Here is a 22,174-nt window from a genome sequence, read left to right on the forward strand (position 1 = left end):
TTTCACTCTAAGCATCCAGATTTCATCATTTACCTGGAGGAAAAAGCCTGGAGTGGATTAGAAACAGCTGGGATGACAATGCATGTCTTTGCCTTCTGCTAAAAAAGGGAATTCACAGCCTCCAGAGGAAGTGGACCCAAAAGGATGCTTGGACCAGGACAAACTAAGAGCTCATTCCAGGCATTAGGAAATATAGATAATTTTAGATAACCTTCATGAGGTTATCTTCAGTAACTCAGTTGATTTCCCAAAAATAGTTGATATTTTTCTACTGAGTATATAGTATATTAAATACTTTGTTTTCTCATTGTTTAAGTTAGGTAAATCACAAACTTATCTTGTCTCATCCTAATGATGGGTAAGAAATTGGGTTTAAACTGGGGGAAAAGAGCCCAGGACTTAAAATTTGTCAGATCTAGATATTCTGTAGTTGACCATGATGATTTTACAAGACGCACAGAAATCTTCAGAAAATTATTGTGTCAATGAAGATGGATACTTCTTTTAAGAATACCATGTAATATGCACGAAAATCCAAATCTGCAAATGCTGACTAACTAGCCAGCCCTATTGGTCTAATGGTTAAGATTTGGCGCTCTCACTGCCTTAACCTGGGTTCATTTCCCGGTCAGGGAACCACACTACCCTTCTGTCGGTTGTCATACTGTGGTGGCTGCCTGTGCTGTGATGCTGAAAGCTGTGCCACCGGTATTTCAAATACCAGCAGGTCACCCATGGTAGACAGGTTTCAGTGGAGCTTCCAGACTAAGACAGACTAGGAAGAAGAACCTGGTCACCACTTCTGAAAAAATTGGCCATGAAACAGAGCATTGTCTGATATAGCACTGGAAGGTGAGAAGATGGTGCAAAAAAAAGACCAGGCAGGGTTTCACTCTGCTGTACGCAGGGTCACTAGGAGTCAGAATGACTCCATGGCACTAACAACAAAGTTGCACAACTATGAGATTTATTGGAATGCTCTTTTGTAATGGAAATCTCGCTTTTATTAACATGACTAAATGTTCAAAAATGTGACATAGCCAGCTTTTTAGGAAGGCACCTATTTCAGTATGCATAATAGCACAGGATAGATTTGTATTGTATAGTGTATTTTATATTTTACTTATTTGTTAAGCAAGAGTGGCATTGAATTGACTCAAAATGCTGCCTTATGAACCTGGTAAGATCTTTCCAGTAGGTGGTTAAAACTGCAGCACTTACTTACCCATTTGAACTGTGGTTGCCATAGTGTATCATAAGTTTTGAGAGAAAATAAAAGGAATAATCATTAGCTATCATGTAATAGGCAGCTTTCCATAGTCCAGAGTCTCAACATATCTCATTTCCTAGAGTAAGTCTGGGTCAGACTGGCTTTCTGTATAATACTTAGCCTTGGACTAGTGGTTACCCTGGCAAAGTCTACTTTATAGTACTCGAGTAGCTGACCTGGATTTCTTTTGTTGAGCAGTTACTGTGATGTCAACCATGCTGCTTTCTTCATTCTATTACCTTTTGGTTTATATCCTGGCCTGGTACTTAGGAAGAAAAAGAAATGGAAGAAGATTAGGAATCACTCCTAAGTGAGTCTATTTCTTTTAGCAAATGATTCTTCTATCAAAATGTAATACTTTTACTTACTGATAAGCCACAGCCTTCCCCATTTTCGGTTCTGCCCTCGTTGCTAACAGAGGCATTGCTGTTGGCCTTAAATCTCTTCCTAGTATATGGCTCTTAAAATGTACTTGGGTCCTTTTCCATAAGGGAGGACATCCTAGATATTCAAGGACTGGTAAGGTCTCTGTTTAATCTTGTGTTTATCCAGATTAAGCACAAACAAATTACTTGACCCCTGCCCCTCCTCCCATGCCCAACAGGGCCACTGACTCCCAATGCAGTCAACTCGCAGTCTTCTGAAAGGAGCAAGACTGGATGGTCTTTAGACATTTTTCAGCACAAAATGTCAGCAGGGGACAGATTAGCTTAGAACTGAGTTCTAGCTAACCAGAGAGAAACAGGAGTACTGAGGCTGGAGCACCCCACACTCCCACCCACATCCTGCCACATGTTGGTGAGAGCCTGGGGAGGCCCAGCCTACAAACACCCTGTTGCTTTACCTCCTTCCCTGTTCTCTTTGCCCCTGTTCTTCTGCTCCTTGTAGGTGGGTGAGTACAGCTAAAGAAAGAATACTGATGTGGTTTTTTTAATTAAAGGTGTTTTTTATCAAGAGTTTTTAAACCACAGAATTAAATTTGACTTGTTATGCTTTTAAGTTCTGTGGCTCGTGCAGAATGATAACCAAATAGTGTGCATATTGTTAGCAGTGGCCGCTTCCTAAAGCTAAATTGTAATTTCTCAAGAGATCATGTGACTGCAGAAGCTCATCATTGAGAGGTTACTTTTCTAGGTTTCACCTATAATTTCAAATCCCGACAAGCCTGTAATACTTTCATTTGCTCTACAAACCGTTTTTCTAAATCCCTTTGTATTCATATCATTTCTACCAAGGCATGGCCATTTTGGAGAAATATCACACTTAAGTAGGATTTGGAAGTGAGGGGGGAGCTTTGTAAGGTGTAAAGTGAGTAGTCTGACCTGATTTCTGATAATCCTATATTTCCGTCTGGTGATAAGTAATTATATTTTTCAGTACATTTCCACCTTTATGAACATACTAATCTGAAAAGATTATCCACCTATTCTTTTCCATTTCTATCAACAGTGATTCATTGACTTTGACTGTACAGTAAATCAGCTGGTGCTTACGACGGTATCAGAGTACCAGTGCGTCACAAAGGCATCTATTGATTCTCATTCATTCTCAGGAAGAAGGAGTATGTAGTTTTCCTTCTCAGGGGAGTTGAGTATTACACTGCTTTATAGCCATCCTTGGAATCATATAGTATTAAGATTTGACATGATTATTCTTAATTGACTTCAGGTTAGACAGACAATTCTCATATTTGGTTTTGCCTTCAGATTTAATGACACACAGGCTTTGAGAAGTGAGCAAATTCAGTTTTTCTGGTGACTATTATGTAGCAATAATAAGAGTACAATACTGTGCAGAGAATATAAAATTATATCCCATTCTCTTGCTGAATTCATAAAGTATTGCCAGAAAGGTTCCGTCTGATCCAAGCCCCTCTTTCCCATTCCATATTCTCCATTCTCTCTTTCCCTTTTCTTCTTCGAGTCTCTCTCATAACCATAGCAGAAATTTTAGGATTCATTCATTTGGTAAATATTTATTGAGAAATTACATGCCAGGATTAGCATTGGCAATGCAGTGGTGCATACGATAGACATGACCGCTACCCGTTCACAGAACTTACAGTCTAGAGCAGGGGGTGGGGGGCAAGTCCATCCCATCACCTGTCTTTGTAAATAAAGTGTTATTGGAACATAACCATACCCATTCATTTACACATTGTCTGTGGCTGCTTTTGCACTGTAATGACAGACTTGAATAATTGGCAGCAGAGACCCTATGGTCTGCAAAGCCTAAAATATTTACTACTTGACCCTTTACAGAAAAACTTAACCAACTCCTGCTCTAATGGGTAAGATGGAGAGGCAGGCTAGAGCCCGGAAAGCCTTATCAACCTTGTTAAGGAGTATAAATTCTCCTGAGGCAAGTGGGCCAGCAGTGGAGTGTTGTTAGCAGGGAAAGTAACATGTTCATGTTTGAATTTTAGAAGAGCCACTATGGCTGCTGTGTAGAAGAAATAATGAAGAGAGACAGTAAGTGCATGTGTTAGAATGAGAAGCACTAAAGCAGAGTGGTTAAGAATATGGACTCTTGAGCCAGACTGCCTGGATTCAAATTTTGGCCCTACCATGTACTGATTCTGATGTTAGGTAACTTTTTTGTCAGATTTTCTGTCTATACAATAGGGATGGTAATCACAGAACCTAACTTGTGAGATTAAATGAGTTAATATATGTGAAGCACTTAGAACATAGTGTTTGCAATCATCACTATTATTACTAGTGTAGTAAACCTCTTAAGAGGTGAGGGTGGTCTGAACTATGGCAGTGGCAGTGAGGGTAACGGAGAGAAGTGGCCAGATTCAGGAGCTACACAGGTAATAGAATTCACAGGAATTAGTGATTGGTTGGACATCAGTAGGGTAGATAAAAGAGAGCAAGAAGTTGAGGATGAAATGCAGGTTTTAGACTTGATCAGTTGAGTGGATGGTGGTTCCAGTCCCTGAAGTAGGAAAGACAGTAATTGAAACAGGTATGTGATGTGGGGTAAATGATAAATTCAGTTTGGGTTACCTTAAATTTAGGTACCAGAGAGATATAAGTAGAAATGTTCAGGAAGCAGTTGACTGTAAGGTCTGGAGATCAGGAGTGTGATGTGGACTGAGGAAATGGTTGTAGGTATGGTCAATATAAATCTGATCACCTCACTTGGAAGAGAATGAAATAACCTAGAACGATGAGGGGGAATGACAGGTACCGACTTACAATGGAACTATAAACACTAACAAAGATTAGACAAAGAACCCTTAAGTCAAAGAAAAGATCAAAACAACTTATGGAGGAAGATAAGCATGAAGTTTGAATCCATTAAATATTCTCTTGTTGAGGAGGGTGAATTTCAGAAATATTTAAATTTGCAATTTTTACATTAGTATAGGCCAACCTAAACCATACTGTGTATTTCACAATTTGGATACCTTGATTTCGTGTACCATCATATTTTGCATTCTTCCAATATGCAATTTTCCACCTATGGAATAATAGGCAACCTAACGGAGGCTATGGTTATGGACGTTGACGTCTGATGACCTGCCTGTTCAATCTACTTTTCTATATTTATTGACATTTCCTTCCCCTCATTTTTTACCTTCCTGGTTACTGATTAACTGGAGCCTTGATGTGAAAAATTGAAGTTGGTGAGAATGTCTTTCTCCTTTTTGTGTTATACTTGGTTCAACATCAACTTGGGTCCAATATCTTAGAGTTTTATAATGATTTCTCTATTTTAATTTGCTTACAACAGTGCCCTAAGTCAGTATCGTCTTGGAAAGCGCCAGGAGATAAATTGGAGAATGGAGGCTTTTTCCATCATTAGAATCACCTCTCGGGGCTGGCGCGGTGGTGCAAGCAGTTAAGTGTGCGCGCTCTGCTGCGGCAGCCAGCAGAGCCGATTGGGATCCCCGGTGTGCACCGACGCACCGCTTGTCAAGCCATGCTGTGGCGGCGTCCCATATAAAGTCGAGGAAGATGGGCACGGATGTTAGCCCAGGGCTAGTCTTCCTCGGCAAAAAGAGGAGGATTGGCAGATGTTAGCTCAGGGCCGATCTTCCTCAAAAAAAAAAAAAAGAATCACCTCTCAGCTTCAGTGCCTACCTCTCCATTAGAGTCATGCTTGGCTTCCTCTCCTTTGGATGAGTGAATTCCCATGAGAACCCTCAGTACTTCATGAATACAAGATTTCTGGCAAGCCTGCCTCCTACCTATTTACCCCTGACCCTGAGTAGGGCTCACAGGTTAGGCTCCAGCTAAGACCCTGCTGCTCAGGGGCGTGATGATCAGAAGCCTGATCCAGAAGCCTTATCTACCTATAACACATGCCTGAAGAAAGTCATCACATTTATATAATCAGGCTGAGAGTTGCATTTTATATTTAGTTTTGTGTTGTAGGAGGAAAATTGTGGAAAAACTTAGAAATGGACCAAAAAGATTACTGGGTATACCATCTGAGTCAGCTTTCTAGGTTATCTCACCCTTTCATTATCTTTGAGCTATTTTACAGACCTGTAAATGATAGAAGCCCAAGAGTAATGCAAATGATTCTTGTCCGTCGAAATGGAAATTGTGTACAATGGAGTGCAATTGGTTATTGCCCTCTGGATATTGACCAGTTTTACCAGTTTTGCATCTATTTGTGAATTCTTTGCAATATTCTTGATGTTTATGTGTTTGTCTGTTCTTTGGATTCACCTTTGAACCAGTTGTAACATCTTATGGGTTCCCTTTTTAATTAGCAATTCAATTAAAATCTATGTCCCACATTCAAAAAATTTCTCTTGTTATATATATGCATGTATGTTGATACATGCATATACATCTCTAGCAAGATTCACAAGACCGTGCTGGCTGTGATTGCCTCTACAGAAGGGAAGGTGGGATTCTTGCTTTTCACTATATGCCCTTTGGATACTTTGAACTTTGTATCACATGCTTATATTACCTAAACAAATTGATAAATTTTTAAAATTCCTTTTTGAACTCGCTAAAATCTATACTTAGCTAGCCCTTACTGAAACTTCCAACTAAATTCACATTTGAATTAACTGACTTTCTAAAGACATCTTAGTTGCTAAATAAACTACCAGTAGATAGCAACCTACATATCAGCCTCATATACCCAGAGCCTGACTTCTGTACCCTTTAAAACAAAGTTTTTAACTTTACTTTTCAAGATTGCTCTAACCTTGTAGAAACATTTTGGTCAGATGGTACTAATTCTATTATGAATCTATTAAGGAGTCCCATAATCTTAGTGTGGAGTGAAGGGGCAGACCTGTTAGCCTATTTTGCGGTTCCAAGTTCACCTTGCCTCTTCCCCAGCTGTGCATACTCTGTAATCCCCTTGTCTAATTATAGCTAGTGGCTCTCCATTTAAGCTAGAAGTTCTCAAGCTTGGGTGCATATTAAAATCACCTGGGGAGCTTTTAAAACTGTGAATGCCCAAACCAATTAAATCACAGAGTCTGGGGGTGGACACAGACATCAGTATTTTTTAAAGCCACTGAGGTGATGCTAATGTTGAGAAACACTGCTTTATGCAAAGAATGGTACTGGTTTAGCAAAAACTTGACAGAAAATACCTCAGAAGCAAAAGCACTCAGGATTTCTGACTGAAAGATCTGCATTGGTGATGAGGAGGGTAACAGAAAAGGGAGGCAGCCCTTTCCGAATATCCTTACACGCAAAATCTGTTTTTACCTGGGCTGCCTGGCAAACTAGGTATTGGATATGGTTTAAAACCCAAACTGACTTGGTTATAGTTATTAGAGCGTTTTTACAGTACTGAATTCAGCTAAACTCTCACTGAGTAGAAAATATTGAATTGGGACTGAGTGCATATCTCTGCCTTATTCTGCCATTAGGGGCACAAAGCCAGCCTAGCGGCAAGTGGCATCTAATACCACTGCCACCATATGGCTCTGTTACTGACAAAAAGTTATATTTATCATACACTGAACAACTGGGAAAACCACATACTATACGGCATGACCTATCAAGTGTCTGTTTTCATTAAAGGTCTTAGAACCTCATTGCTCTAACCCATAACAACATGCTTTATTAAAAGGTCTTTGATAGAGAGAGTTAGGTTTAGAAGGGGAGAAGTAAAAAATGCATCCATTCATTTATTTTGGAATGGTAAATAGTATGATTCTTGGTATGTCCTCCCTCCTACTCCGCTAAAGATATCTTCTGATGGGAAGTCCTGGTTAATGGCCTGCTTCTGTTTCACGTTTTAAACCATTTTATTGTTGCCTCAGCCTTTTTTAAAACATGAAAATTGGTATCATAAACTCTGCTGTGGTTTGCATTCATGTACTCATTATATATCCCCCTCCCTTTTGTATAGGAAGACAGAGATGTCAATAACCCCATGCCTAACCGAGGAGGCAATGGATTAGCTCCTGGGGATGACAGATTCAAACCTATGGTACCATGGCCTCATGTTGAAGGAGTAGAAGTGGACTTAGAGTCTATTAGAAGAAAAAACAAGGCCAAAAATGAACAAGAGCGCCATGCTGGAGGAGATAACCAGAAAGACATAATGCAGAGGCAGTATCTCACATTTAAGCCTCAGACATTCACCTACCGTGATCCTGTGCTACGCCCAGGGATCCTTGGTAACTTTGAACCCAAAGAACCTGAGCCTCATGGAGTGGTTGGTGGCCCTGGAGAGAAAGCCAAGCCATTGGTTTTGGGACCAGAATTCAAACATGCAGTTCAAGCCAGCATTAAAGAGTTTGGATTTAACATGGTGGCAAGTGACATGATCTCACTGGACCGCAGCGTCAATGACTTACGACAAGAAGAGTAAGCACACATCCTCTTTCTAAAATTGGTGCAACTATTGTTTTGATAGATATTTAGTTAGATTGTTAGAATGGAGAAAATATTTATGCTTTGATTTCAAGGAAATAAGAGGATCTTTGGTCCACAAAATGGCCAGAAGGAGGAGATCTCTCCATTTATGCCATTACATTGAGGGTATGACTTATAAAATTCTGGGGTCTTTTACATCAGTGCTGCTCAAAGTGTGGTCCCCAGACTGGCACGGGTCTGTGAATTTTTTGTTACTGGTCCAAAATGAGAAAATGAGCTTGTACCAGCATGTAAATCAACTAATTTTAAATCCGTGGTTTAGTTCAACTGACAATTTTTTAATAACAAAACTTTCTTAGTTTTGTGTTGCTTTTCATTCTGGATCAAGCTCCTTATCTTGTTGTGGAACAATAACAAAGCGTTAACACTGCTCTAGATGTCTCATATAATTAACTAGATATTTATTTTTTCTTTAATTTTTTTTCTCAGTACTGAAACTGGAAATTGAAACTCCTGAGTGTCTGCAAAAGAAGAACTCAGACAGATAAAACTATGGCCTAAACTTGCAAATTCTTTTCATGTGGTTTGATTTAAGAGGCGGAAATCCTTTGTTTTAACTTTTGATAGACGGCGATTATTGAATGAACTCAAAGCTTTTCTCTTTCAGTTTATTCAATAGCCGGTTCTACTCCTATAGGATCTAAATAGCTTTCCTTAATGTGGATGCAAATTTAATTTACTGCTATTAGAAAACTCTCGAAATGTATTCTTGATGATGTATAATTAACATAATCTTCATTTTAAAAGGTTAACACAGCACATGCACACACACCACCACCCCCTGAACACACACAGCACCATCCTTTATGGCCACTAAGTAAAATTCCATGCCTAATACAGTGCTACTCAGTAGGCTTTGGACATTCATATATTTATTGGTAAGAGTGAGAGCGGGTGAATGAAATATGCAAAGAAAGTAGGAGTAGAAGCATAGAACCATGGTGGTGAGAGACACAACCTCTCATACAGAGGAGTTAGAGCATCTCAAGGGACTGTGAAGGAAGACTCTTGGAGCAATTTATTCCTAATCAAAGTAGAGACTTGGGTTGCCAGATGTAGCAAATAAAAATAGGGGATGCTCAGTTAAATTTGGATTTCAGATAAGCAACGAAAAAGTATAAGTATGCCCAAATAGTGTATGGGACATACTCGTACTTTAAAAAAATTGTTGTTTATCTGAAATCCACATTTAACTGAGTGTCTTGTATTTTATCTGGCAACTCTTCTAGTCAGGGGTAAGAGTGGTTGTTACAGAGCTAGGACTGCCATGCGAGTGCTCTTTAGGACCCCAACAGAATCTGCAGTCCCTTATCTGGAGTCTATCTCAGTTATCTAAAATAGAGCACTCGATCATACCACTCATCTCTGTTACGGCACGTTCTTTGAGAACCTACTGATGGCATTCTCAACCACTGTAACAGGGAAAAGGGAAGGCAAGGGGAGAGTCGAACATTTGTTGACTTTCTACTACATGCCAGGGCTTACTCTAAGTTATCTTATTTAATTCTCACAACCAAACTGTGAGCGAGTTCTCACCTGTGTATGTACAGTCTAAGGCCTACTGTTGTGACTTCTTCGTATTTGCCCCGCAAAATGACAAAGCTGTGATTCAACCCAAGGTGGTTTGGTGTCAAAGCCCCTTCTCTTTGCACCACACCATGCATCAGCGTGTCTCTTCCTGGACGATATGCCTCAGTGCAGTGTGACCATCGGGGGTGAGCTTAGTGTAGAAACTGAGATTTTAGCACATGAACTATTTGTAAAAGATATGCCATTTAAAATACCAATACAAATCTAGCTCACTTTTCAATATAAGAAATATGCCAAGAATATCAAATGACATACAAGACAGAGCAGTGCACTGGACTAGAGTCATCCTCTGTGCCTCCCTCTCCTTCACCCCTCACGTCCATTCTGTCTGCAAGGCCTCTTGTTTCTACCACCAAAATATGTCTCACATTATTTCTGAGGTCCATTCTTTCATCTCCACTGCCACCACCCAAGTCCAAGCCACTGTCATCTCTTGGAATCCTGCAAGAGCCTCCTTCCTGGTCTCTCCATTTCTACTCTTGCCTCCTACCTTATTCACACAGAAGCCAGTGTGGTGTTTGAACCAAACAATTCTAGCCTGTCTAAAATGGCCATTCTTTGCCTTCCCAATGCACTTAAAATAAAACTCAAACTCCTAACCAGCAGCAGTCCCATGCTGTGACTCTTCCCCCCCTGGCCAGCCTCCTCTTCCTACTGTACTCCTCACCCACAGTGCTAGACATGTCGGCCTTCTCTTGGTTCCTTTGCATGTGCTCCTCCCCGCTCCATGAATGCTTTTTCCCTTCCTCTTTTGGCTGGCTCCTTCCCATCCTTTAGGTCTCAGTTGAACCTCTCTAACCATGCTGTCTAATTTGGTAATGTCCTGCTTTATTTTTTGTTACTGCTCTCTGACCATTTTGTTCATAGTATTTATCAAATTTTATAATTAGATATTGGTTTATTTAGGTGTTTATTGACTGTCTTTCTTACTAGACTATAAGGTCCTGAGAGCAAGGAATATGTCTGTTTTCTTCACCAGCTACTTCCAGTGACTGACACCTAGGAGCTTGGTGGTACCCACTTCGTAAATTCTGTTGAGAGAATGAGTGAATGAATGAATGAAGTCTGTCAGGGTTGAAATCTTGGCTCCATCACCAGACATGAGATTTTAGACCAGTTACTTATCCTCTGTAACCCTCAGTTATCCAATCCCTAAAGTGGGTCTAACAATACCTCTCTCTCAGGATTGGCATCATAATTAAGTGACAAAATAGATTAAAAGTCTTTTATCACAGGCCTGGTAGTTAGAAACTTAAATATCATTGGCTGTTTTTATTGCTGTGGCACTTTTTTCAGGTCACATACCTTCCTGTCAAATTTGAATGTTTTCAGTTACCATTTAACGTTGATGTCCTCTGTTGCTTTTTGGAAAATGTAAATGTCACACACTGCTTTGTCTACATCATCTTGCTTCTGCTTGTACCTTCCATGATGGCAAAACCTTCATCTCTCCTTTGATCATTTTAGACACACTGATTGCCATCTGAACCTCTCATCTCTCTGAGTTCTCCTTGCTCTTCTGCAATTTTCTTTTTTCCTTCCCTCCTCCCTCCCTCCCTCCCTGCTTCTCTCTCTTCCTCCCTTCTTTCCTTCCCTTCTTTCCTTCCCTCATTGCATCCCTCCTTCCTTCTTTTCTTTCCTCTTATCTTCCTTCCTTCTTCCATGCCTTGCATAGGCTAATCATTCCCCATGTTCTTTTCTCTTGCACAACTGGAACAGTATGTAGAAATAGAATTGTTGCATGTTTTTGTGTATCATTCTTGTAAGTATTGTCTCCAATCAAATACAAGAACCCAAGGCTATCTTAGCAAATGCTCCTAAGCCCTTCTTTGAAATTCTATGCTAGTGGGAAAACTTTTTTTTTAATATTTCAAAATACTCAAAGTAATAATCTCCAGAAACTTTTTAAAACTGAATCTAGATTATTTATTTTTATTTCTTTTATTGAGGTGACATTGGTTTATAACATGATATAAATTTCAGGTGTACAGCGTTATATTTTGATTTCTGTGTAGAGTACATCATGTTCACCACCCAAAGACTAATTACCGTCTATCACCGTATACATGTGCCCTATCACCCCTTTCGCCCTCCCCCCTCCCCTCTTCCCCTCTGGTAACCACCAGTGTAATTTCTACATCTGTGTGTTTCTTTCTTGTTGTTGTTTTTGTCTTCCACTTATGAGCAAAATCATACAGTATTTGACTTTCTCCGTCTGACTTATTTTGCTTAGCATAATACATTTGAGGTCTACCCATGATGTCACAAAAATGAGAGATTTTATCTTTTTTATGGCTGAGTAGTATTCCATTTTATGTATATACCACATTGTCTTTATCCATTCATGTAATGATGGGCACTTAGGTTATTTCCAAGTCTTGGCTATTGTGAATAATGCTGCAATGAACATAAGGGTGCACATATCTTTTTGAATTAGTGTTTTTGTGTTCTTTGGATAAGTACCTAGAAGTGGAATAGCTGGATCATATGGTAGTTCTATTCTTAATTTTTTGAGGAATCTCCATACCGTTTTCCATAGTAGCTGTACCAGTTTACATTCCTACCAGCAGTGTACGAGGGTTCCCTTCTCTCCACATCTTCTCTAACACTTATTTCTTGTCTTTTAATAATAGCCATTCTGACAGATGTGAGGTGATATCTCATTATAGTTTTGATTTGCATTTACATAATAATTACTGATGTTGAACATCTTTTCATGTGCCTGTTGGCCATCTGTGTATCTTCTTTGGAAAAATGTCTTTTCAGATCCTCTGCCCATTTTTTAATTGGGTTGTTTATATGTTTTGGATATTAACCCCTTGTTGGATATATGATTTGCAGATATCTTCTCCCAGTTATTAGGTTGTCTTTCGTTTTGTTGATGGTTTCCTTTGCTGTGCAGAAGCTTTTTAGTTTGATGTAGTCCCAATTGTTAATTTTTTCTTTTGTTTCCCTTGCCTGAGGAGATATGGTATTCAAAAAGATACTAAGACCAATGTCGAAGAGTATACTCTGTTTTCTTCTGGAAGTTTTATGGTTTCAGATCTTACATTCAAGTTTTTTATCCATTTTGAGTTAATTTTTGTATATGGTGTAAGATAATGGGCTACTTTCCGGTTTTCCCAGCACCGTTTATTGAAGAGACTTTCCTTTCTCCATTGTATGTTCTTGGCTCCCTTGTCAAAAATTAGCTGATCATAGATGTGTGGGTTTATTTCTGGGCTCTCGATTCTGTTCCATTGATCTGTGTGTCTCTTTTTGTGCCAGTACCATGCTGTTTTGATTACTGTAGCTTTACAGTATATTTTGAAATCAGGGAATGTGATACCTCCGGGTTTGTTATTTTTTCTCAGGATTGCTTTGGCTATTCGAGGTCTTTTGTTGTTCCACATAAATTTTAGGATTCCTTGTTCTCCTGTGAAAAACGTCTATTGGGACTTTGGTAGAGATTGCATTGATTCTGTAGATTGCTTTAGGAAGTACGGACATTTTAACTAACGTTAATTCTTCCGTTAATTCTTCCAATTCGTGAGCACGGAATGTCTTTCTGTTTCTTTGTGTCTTCTTCAATTTCTTTCAACGTTTTATTGTTTCCAGTGTACAGGTCTTTCACCTCTTTGGTTAAATTCATTCCTAGCTATTTTATTCTTTTTGTTGCAATATAAGTGGGCTTGTATTCTTGATTTCTCTTTCTGCTATTTCGTTGTTACTGTACAGAAATGCAATTGATTTTTGTATGTTGATTTTGTAGCCTGCAAATTGACTGTATTCGTTTATTATTGCTAATTGTTTTTTGGTGGATTCTGTAGAATTTTCTATGTATAACATCATGTCATCTGCAAATAGTGACAGTTTCACTTCTTCCTTTCCAATTTGGATCCCTTTTCTTTCTTTTGTGATTGGTCTGGCTAGGAATTCCAATACTACATTAAATAAGAGTGGCAAAAGTGGGCATCCTTGTCTTGTTCCAGTTCTTAGAGGGATAGTTTTCACTTTTTCACCATTGAGTATGATATTAGCTCTGGGTTTGTCATATATGATGTTTATTATGTTGAGATACATTCCTTCTATACCCATTTTATTCAGAAGTTTTAATCATGAGTCGATGCTGTATCTTGTTGATTGCTTTCTGTGAGTCTCTTGAGATGATCATGTGATTTTTATTCTTCATTTTGTTAATGTGGTATATCACATTGATTGATTTGCGGATGTTGAACCATCCTTGCATCTCTGGAATAAATTCCACTTGATTATGGTGTATAATGCTTTTAATGTATTGTTTTATTCAATTTGCTAGTATTTTGTTGAGGATTTTTGCATCTGTGTTCATCAGGGATATTGGCCTGTAATTTTCTTTTTTTGTGTTGTTCTTGTCTGGTTTTGGTATCAGGGTAATGTTGGCCTTGTAGAATGAGTTAGGAAGCATCCCCTCCTCTTCAGTTTTTTGGAAGAGTTTGAGAAGGACAGTTGTTAAATCTTCTTTGAATGTTTGGTAGAATTCACCAGGGAAGCCATCTGGTCCTGGACTTCTGTTTTTGGGAAGGTTTTTGATTATTGTTTCAATCTCCTTATTAGTGATCAGTCTATTCAGATTCTGTATTTTTTCTTGATTCAGTTTTGGAAGGTTGTATGATTTTAAGAATTTATCCATTTCTTCTAGATTATCCAATTTGTTGGCGTATAGCTTTTCATAGTAGTCTCGTAAATCCTTTGTATTTCTGTGGTGTCTGTAGTAATTTCTCACCTTTCATTTCTGATTTTATTTGTTTGAGCCTTCTGTCTTTTTCCCTTAGTGAGTCTAGCTAAAGGTTTGTCAGTTTTGTTTATCTTTTCAAAGAACCAGCTCTTAGTTTCATTGATTTTTTTTTAGTCTCTATTTCATTTATTTCTGCTCTGATTTTTATTGTTTCCTTCCTTCTACTGATTTTGGGCTTCATTTTTTCTTCCATTTTCTAGTTCCTTTAGGTGTATAGTTAGATTGTTTATTGGAGATTTTTCTTGTTTGTTGAGGTAGGCCTGTATTGCTATAAAATTCCTTCTTAGTACCACTTTTGCCATATCCCATAAATTTTGGTATGTTGTATTTTCCTTTTGAGTTGTCTCCAGGTATTTTTTGATCCCTCCTTTGATTTTTTCATTCACTCAATGGTTGTTAAGTAGCATTTTGTTTAATCTCCACATATTTGTGGCTTTTCCAATTTTCTTTTTGTAGTTGATTTCTATTTTCTTACTGTTGTGGTCAGAAAAGATGCTCAGTATTATTTCAATCTTCTTAAATTTGAGACTTGTTTTATGGCCTAATATATGATGTTTCTTGGAGAATGTTCCATATGCATTCGAAAGGAAGGTGTATTCTGCAGTTTTTCAGTGGAATGTTCTGTATCTATCTACTAAGTCCATCTGGTCTAATGTGTCATTTAAGGCCAGTGTTTCCTTATTGATCTTCTGTTTGGATGATCTATCCATTGATGTAAGTGGAGTATTAAAGTTCCCTACTGTTACTGTGTTGCTGTCTATTTCTCCTTTTATGTCTATTAATAATTGTTTTGTGTATTTAGGTGCTCCTATGTTGAGTGCATAGATATGTACAAGTGTTTTGTCCTCTTGTTGGATTGTTCCCTTTATCATTATGTAATGCCCTTCTTTTTCTCTTGTTACAGTTTTTGTTTTAAAGTCTATTTTGTCTGATATAAGTATTGCTATCCCAGCTTTCTTTTCATTGCTATTTGCATGGAGTATCTTTTTTCATCCCTTTGCTTTCAGTTTGTGAGTGTCTTTAAGTCTGAAGTATGTCTCTTGTGTGCAGCATATATACGGGTCTTGTTTTTTTATCCAGTCAGCCACTCTATGTCTATTGATGGGAACATTTAGTCCATTGACATTTAAAGTAGCTATTGATAACTGTGTACTTACTGCCATTTTGTTACTTCTTTTCTGAGTGTTTTTGTAGTTCTTCTCTATCCCTTTCTTCTTCTCTTGCTCTCTTCTCTTGTGATTTGATAGCTTTCTTTAGTGTTATGTTTGGGTTCCTTTCTCTTTATTTTTTGTGTATTTATTATAGATTTTTGGTTTCTGGTTACCCTGAGGTTCATATATAATAACCTATGTAAAATAGCAATCTATATTAAATTGATATTGTCTTAAGTTTGACCTCTTACTAAAATCCATACTCTTGTACTCCCCCCATACACTCATTTTATGTTTTCGATATCATATTTTACCTCTTTTAGTTTGTGTATCCCTTAAGCTCTTGTCAAGGAAATAGATGACTTTAGTACTTTTGTCTTTTGACCTTCATACTAGCTTTATAGGTGGTTGATCCACTACCTTTCCTGTATAATTGCCTTTAACAGTGATATTTTTTCCTTTGATAATATTCTTATTCCTATTTGTGGTCTTTTCTTTGTCACTTAAAGAAGTCCCTTTAACATTTCTTGTAAGACCAGTTTACTGGTAATGAACTCCTTTAGTTTTGGCTTGTCTGGAAAACTCTTTCTTTCTCCTTCCATTCTGAATGATAACCTGGCTGGGGAGAGTATTCTTGGCTGTAGTTTTTTCCTTTCAGCACATTGAATATATTGAGCCACTCCCTTTTAGTCTGTAAGGTTTCTGCTGAGAAGTCAGCTGATAACCTTATGGGGTTTCATTTGTACACAACTTGTTGCTTTTCTTTTGCAGCTTTTAGGATTCTCTCTTTATCTTTAATTCTTGACATTTTAATTATAATGTGTCTTGAGTGTGGGCCTCTTTGATTTCATCTTGTTTGGTACTCTCTGTGCTTCCGGTATGTGGATGTCTGTTTCCTTCCCCAGGTTAGGGAAGTTTTCGGCTCTTATTTCTCCAAATAAGTTCTCTGCCCCTCTGTCTGTCTCTTCTCCTTCTGGGACACCTATAATACAGATGTTAGTATGCTTGATGTTGTCCCAGAGGTCCCTTAGACTGTCTTCATTCTTTTAAATTCCATTCTTCTATGTCATCTACTTTGCTAGTGATTCCCTCTAGTGAATTTTTTATTTCTGTTATTGTATTCTTCAGCTCTGATTGGTTCTTTTTACATTTTCTAATTCTTTGTTGTAGTCCTTACTGTGTTCATCTGTTCTTCTCTCCAGTTCAGTGAGCATTCTTATGATTATTAGTTTGCACCCTTTATGTGGTAGATTGTTTATCTCTGTTTCATTTAGTTCTTCTTTTGAGGATTTGTCCTGTCCCCTTGTTTGGAACATATTCCTTTGTCTCCTCATTTTGCCTACTTCTCTATGCTTATATCTATGTATTAGTAGATCAGCTATGTCTCCTGATCTTGGAAATGTGGCCTTATAAGAGATGCCTTATAGTGCCCAGAAGCTTGTTACCCTCTCATCACCCATGCCAGATGCTCCAGGAGTGTCCCCTGTGTGAGCTGCGTGTGCCTTTCTGTTGTGGCGGAGTTGCTATTGCTGTGGGCTCACAGTTAGGCTTTGCTGGCTCCTGGGCCAGCTGGTTGTAAGACTCTGTCACGTGTGGCTGCTGTGGTCGCTTTAGTCACTTTATTGGGCAGAGCAAGCCCTGGAATGGCTGGCTGCAAGGTCTGATAGCACACAAGTGCTGCTGTTTTGCTGTTAAGTGAGTCAGGTCCCCAGTTTGGCTGGTTGCTAGGCTCAGGGGCTCACAGTTGCTGCATGCAGTTCCGGTGTGGCTCCCTGCAGGGCCTTGCTGTTGCTGGCTCTCTCTTGGGCGAAGTAGGCCTCTGGCTAGGTCTGGCTCTGCTGGCTGCAGTACAGAGCTGCCTCAGGAGCACAGATGGGCGGAGCCAGCTCCAGGCACATCAGTGTGCAGTTGTTTCAGGCGTTGGAAGGCAGGGAAGATCCCCAGTGTGGCCGTTTGTGATGGCCAGCTGCACAAGTCTGCTGCAGTCTCATATGCCCCACCACTCATGGACCCTCACATCCTGCCAACACAGGTCTGCATGCATGCCCTGGCTACGCAGGCCCACAAGTTCACCATGGGCTTGCTGGTGGGTAGGGCCAGTCCCTGGGCCAGACTGCCTGCCCTGGCTGCCCTTGATTACCTCCTGAGCTCTAGTGGGCAGGACAGATCCCTGTACCAATGGGCTAGAGGAAGGAATCCAATGGCTGCTGCCAGCGTCTGTGTCAGAATGACTGAACTAAGTCACAGTAATGGCCAACGTCAGTGTCTCAGTCCCTGGGGGATTGTGTCAAGCTGCTTCGTGCCTCTCCGAGATGCAGTTTGAGCTTAGTGAGTCTCTTTTACCAATGGACTATGCCTTTCTCTATCTGGTGTTTTTGTGCTGGTTTCTGAGTCAGGTGAATCTGTGTGTGGCCCCTTTAAGAGCAGGTTTTTCTTTCTCTGAAGTTCTGTAGCTTTGCTGAGAGTATTCCCTGTTAGTTTTCAAAGCCAGCAAAGCCAGATATTATGGGATCTTGCCTTGGTTGTGCTGAATCCAAGGGCCAGGATGCCCACTCTGGAGTTGAGATCCCCTACTTCTCTGGGAAAATCTCCATACCTTTGAGATCACTCTCGGCTGTGAAGTGCCACGGCTAGGGTGTGGTTTTTCCCTCAACACAGCTGTATTTCTGCCTCTTACACCCCAGTCAGTGTTGTCTCTCATTGTGGCAGTTCTTTTTATCTAGTTTCCAGATCTCTCTCAGAGGAAATTGTTCCACAGGTAGTTGTAGATTTGTTGTGTCCGTGGAAGGAGGTGAGTTCATGGTCCTCCTATGCTGCCATCTTCCGAACTCCTTTCCAGATTGTTTTTTAAACTTGATTTTTTTCTCACACTTTAAAAAAAAAAAGTGAGATAGGCTTTATTTCTCTTTAACACTTAAAATTCAATGTAAAGTAATAAAAAATTTTTAAGTAGAGTTATTCATAAATTAGTATATAGACAGTCTTAAGAATTTTCTTTAAAATAAAAAGGCCAACAACAAATAAAATACCCCTAAGTTTTGCATATTATCTAACATGCATATTAGTACTTTTCTGCTTTTATTGGCAACATATTGACAACATTCCATACATCCATATCACACACATACACCCTCCCTCATGCTCATCCCTCATGGAGAATGTGCTGCACAGAGCCCATCAGAGACTGGCTTGGTGTTGCTGACTTTCTGTAGTTTTAGAGTATAGGCCTTATCAGCCTTGTTCTCCTGCCTCTGTCAGACATATAAAGGAGCCACCTGCCAAGCCAGGAAACCAAGCTTTGGGCAATTTGTCCAGCTATCACGTCTGGCACTGTGGTTAACTTGTTCGTTGTTGTGGCTGTTCCATAGTCTGTACCTTAGAAGCAGGACAGAACTGCCCAGCTGCCAGCATGACTCATACTTATGTATGTTACAGCTTTGAATTACATTTACTGGTTGAGTAATTTGCTGGCTGTTGATTGCTTGTTAAAAGAGTGAGTAACAGTATTTTGAGTGAACTTGAAGCCTACGTCTTTTTTAAAGATTTGAGCCAAGAATGACTTCACCTGCCTTCACACTTATTTTCTGTAACAAAAAATATGATTTTCTTCACAGTTCCTCAGATATTGAGTATATCCAATAAGCAAGGCACTGTGCTAGCCCATCAGAGGATACAGCAATGAGAAAATATAGTCCCTGCCTTCAAGAGCTCCCCATCTGCCCCTGGAGAGAAGGGAAAGAACAGCATAATATAAGAGCCATAGGAAAGGTGTGAGCAAAATGACATGGTTCAGAAGAGAGGCCCTGCCCAGTTTACAGGGGAGTCAGCAAAGGATTCATGAAGGGGACACTAGAAACACACCGTGAAGGATGAGGAGGGTTTCTCTGGGAAGAGGTTGCAAGTGTAGAAGACATGAAGCTAGGCACTGACTAGGAGGGAAGCAAGTGGTATAGGTTACGTGGATCAGGAAGTGTATGTAGAGAAACAAAGCTGGTAGGGTAGGTAGAGTCATGTTTGGAAGACCACAATGCCATTCACAAAGTCTGTACTCAATTTGGTAGTCAGGGAGGACCTACTGAAGGTTTATAAAGAGAACTTTAGGAATATCAGATCAGTAGAGGTGTTAGTAGGATTAGAGTAGGAACTGCAGTGAAGGTTACAGAACCAGAAAAAGGAGACACAGTGTAAAAGAACAAGAGTTAGAATCACTAGGCCTTGGCAGCTGATCCAGTGGAAGGAGGAATCAAAGATAAATCCAAGGCTTTGAAGCACAGTAACACAAAGAAGAATGGCGCCCTTAACAGAAATACCGGTGGTTGGAATTGAACAAGCTGCTCTGCCCGAAGCTCCGTTCCCTAAACCAGTTTGCTCCCTGGCTCTAGGTGAATTCACGCAGAGCCTGTCAAGATGAGGAGCCTGTTTGTGGGAAGAGGTGGAAAGTTCTATTTGGGAATATGTTATTTTCTTCTAATAAAGTTTATTTCCTTTTCTGTGAACTAACTGCTGATGCAAATACATGGAAATTATTCTTGCCCTTTTTCAGTCCAAGAAGGCAGAGGTATACAATCCAAGCTATTTTGTACCGAACAAATGAATTAAATATTTTGACTTGTTGAGCAAATTAATCCACTTCTAATATTTAATCTTTTCTCCTACCTATGCATCTATTGCATTTCTGTTTTGTAGAAAGCTATCTTAGTTGCATTTACAAAGTGAAATAATAGACATTAAAGTGCTTCAAAAATTCTAAGAGCTATGCAAATGTTAATATGATTAATTGTTAATAACTTTCTTAAGCTTGTCTGTGGGAAATTGAGGTGTTTTTTAAAAAGATATTTTACATTTACACGCATGCCTTATACACCAGATCATTCTCTTCTTACCTCATTCCAAAAAACTGATTTTTATAGTCTAATTTTATTTAAGGTGAATTGTAGCTGTGAGCTTTTTTCTTTCTCTATCCATGTTAAAGGCTCTCTTTGATACCTTTATTTAAAATATAGTGCTGTAATTTATAGAATAAATGCTATTTTCAAAACCTTGGTTTAGTTGAAATGCTATAGATTTCTTTTTTAATATCAGTTTCTACATGTCATGAGCCATGGGGTTCAGTTACAGCTAACTGAAACTCTGAGGAGCCTCTCGTAAGAGGTTAAAACAAATTATCAGAATAGTATATAAATCTTATACACACATATATGTGAGTCACATATATGCATATGAATCTCAGTGCTTTGTCCCAGCTTCTATTGTCAGAATATATGGTGGTTCTATATTACCCATCCAAATAACACTAATCACAATTATTAACACAACGATCCTTTTCTTTCATAGATTGCCCAAAATATGTCTCATTTTTCAAACTACAATTTGGCAGCCTTAGATCTAATCTGTAGGAAGCACATTTCAAATTGGTTTCAGATGACCCATGACGGACATCTTGCTTCTTTTATGTCCAAAAAGTATTACTTTCTAACTGGCCTGAAAATTTTTACTCTTGGAAGCTACTTTTTGTGAGTTCAGAGGTTTTCCGCATTAGCTTTAAAAATGGTGTTCTGAGGCTACTTTCTTTTCTTCTTTCTCTTCTAAACACACACATATAGACACAAACACACATACATGCACTGCACTTGGAATTTTCTCAGTTATGGTGGCAGAGCTGATTTTTGTTTAATGTCTTGGCTTACAATAGGAGATGTATTTAGCCAAATTGTCATTATTATAGAGATCAGGGGGTAACTTATGTCACTCCAGTTTCCACAGCAGTTTAGAGGGGTACCACATTCGTAGAGTGAGCCTACAAAAACTGGAAATAGAGGTAATTTGTTGCTCTAAGCCACCATTAGCAGAGTAGCAGCGATCTTGAATCCCCTTCTGTCCTTGACAGCATTCTAGAATGGCTGACTTCCCTTAGTGCAAATGTTCTACTGCCAAGACCTCATTTGGTTGATTAGGTCCTTCCCACTCCCTAGTCATTTTCCAAGTTGCTCTATTAAAAAGGGACTTAGCTTCTTTTTTCCTTCCTTCATCCTCTCCCCTCACCTCCACACCAATGTTACAAAAATACAAGGTGTGTCTGATAAAAAGTTATAAATGCAGGTTGCTTGTTTTGGTATTTTCACAGCCCGCTGCCCCCAAACAGGAATTTAGAATAAGTTCCCTGGAGGCTAGTTAAAAAAATATTTATGGAGGCACCACTAGATATCCCATAACATCCCACCCCAATGACAGACAATTTCAGGAAAATCTTGATGCTTTTTTGACTCTTTTTTTCTCTTCAGGATAAGTTTCCCACCCATTGGGAGTACTGGCATGGAGATTAAGGGACGTATGTTGTAGTCTCTCCTACTGGAGCGTCTCAATTTTGGAGCTAAGAGCTCCAAAGTGTTTAGTCATTGTCCTCCTCTAAAAGGTTATCAGTTCCTCACCAAAGAGAGCCTTTGTCAGTAGAACTAGACATGCCACAGTGCAATGTGGATGAGAGAGCACAAACCCCTTCCCTCAGAGGGTTGGCATGACCCTCTGGTGATCTAGC

The 22,174-nt window shown here is 39.2% G+C and overlaps 1 protein-coding gene across 4 annotated transcripts in view; it reads left to right on the forward strand.

Annotated features, from left to right (window-relative positions):
- GALNT7 (polypeptide N-acetylgalactosaminyltransferase 7) overlaps positions 1 to 22,174 on the forward strand; it is a 151,171-nt gene that overhangs the window by 73,588 nt on the left and 55,409 nt on the right. For 3 of the 4 annotated variants that reach the window (XM_058550358.1, XM_058550357.1, XM_058550360.1), the window contains exon 2: positions 7,613 to 8,073. In XM_058550358.1, the coding sequence (XP_058406341.1) occupies positions 7,613 to 8,073 (461 nt within the window). Of the gene's footprint in view, positions 1 to 5,011; positions 5,119 to 7,612; positions 8,074 to 22,174 lie in introns of those variants that run through there. The other variant, XM_058550359.1, reaches the window with a different exon arrangement.

The sequence above is a fragment of the Diceros bicornis genome, chromosome 11 (assembly GCF_020826845.1).
Source record: "Diceros bicornis minor isolate mBicDic1 chromosome 11, mDicBic1.mat.cur, whole genome shotgun sequence".
Taxonomy (NCBI): domain Eukaryota; kingdom Metazoa; phylum Chordata; class Mammalia; order Perissodactyla; family Rhinocerotidae; genus Diceros; species Diceros bicornis.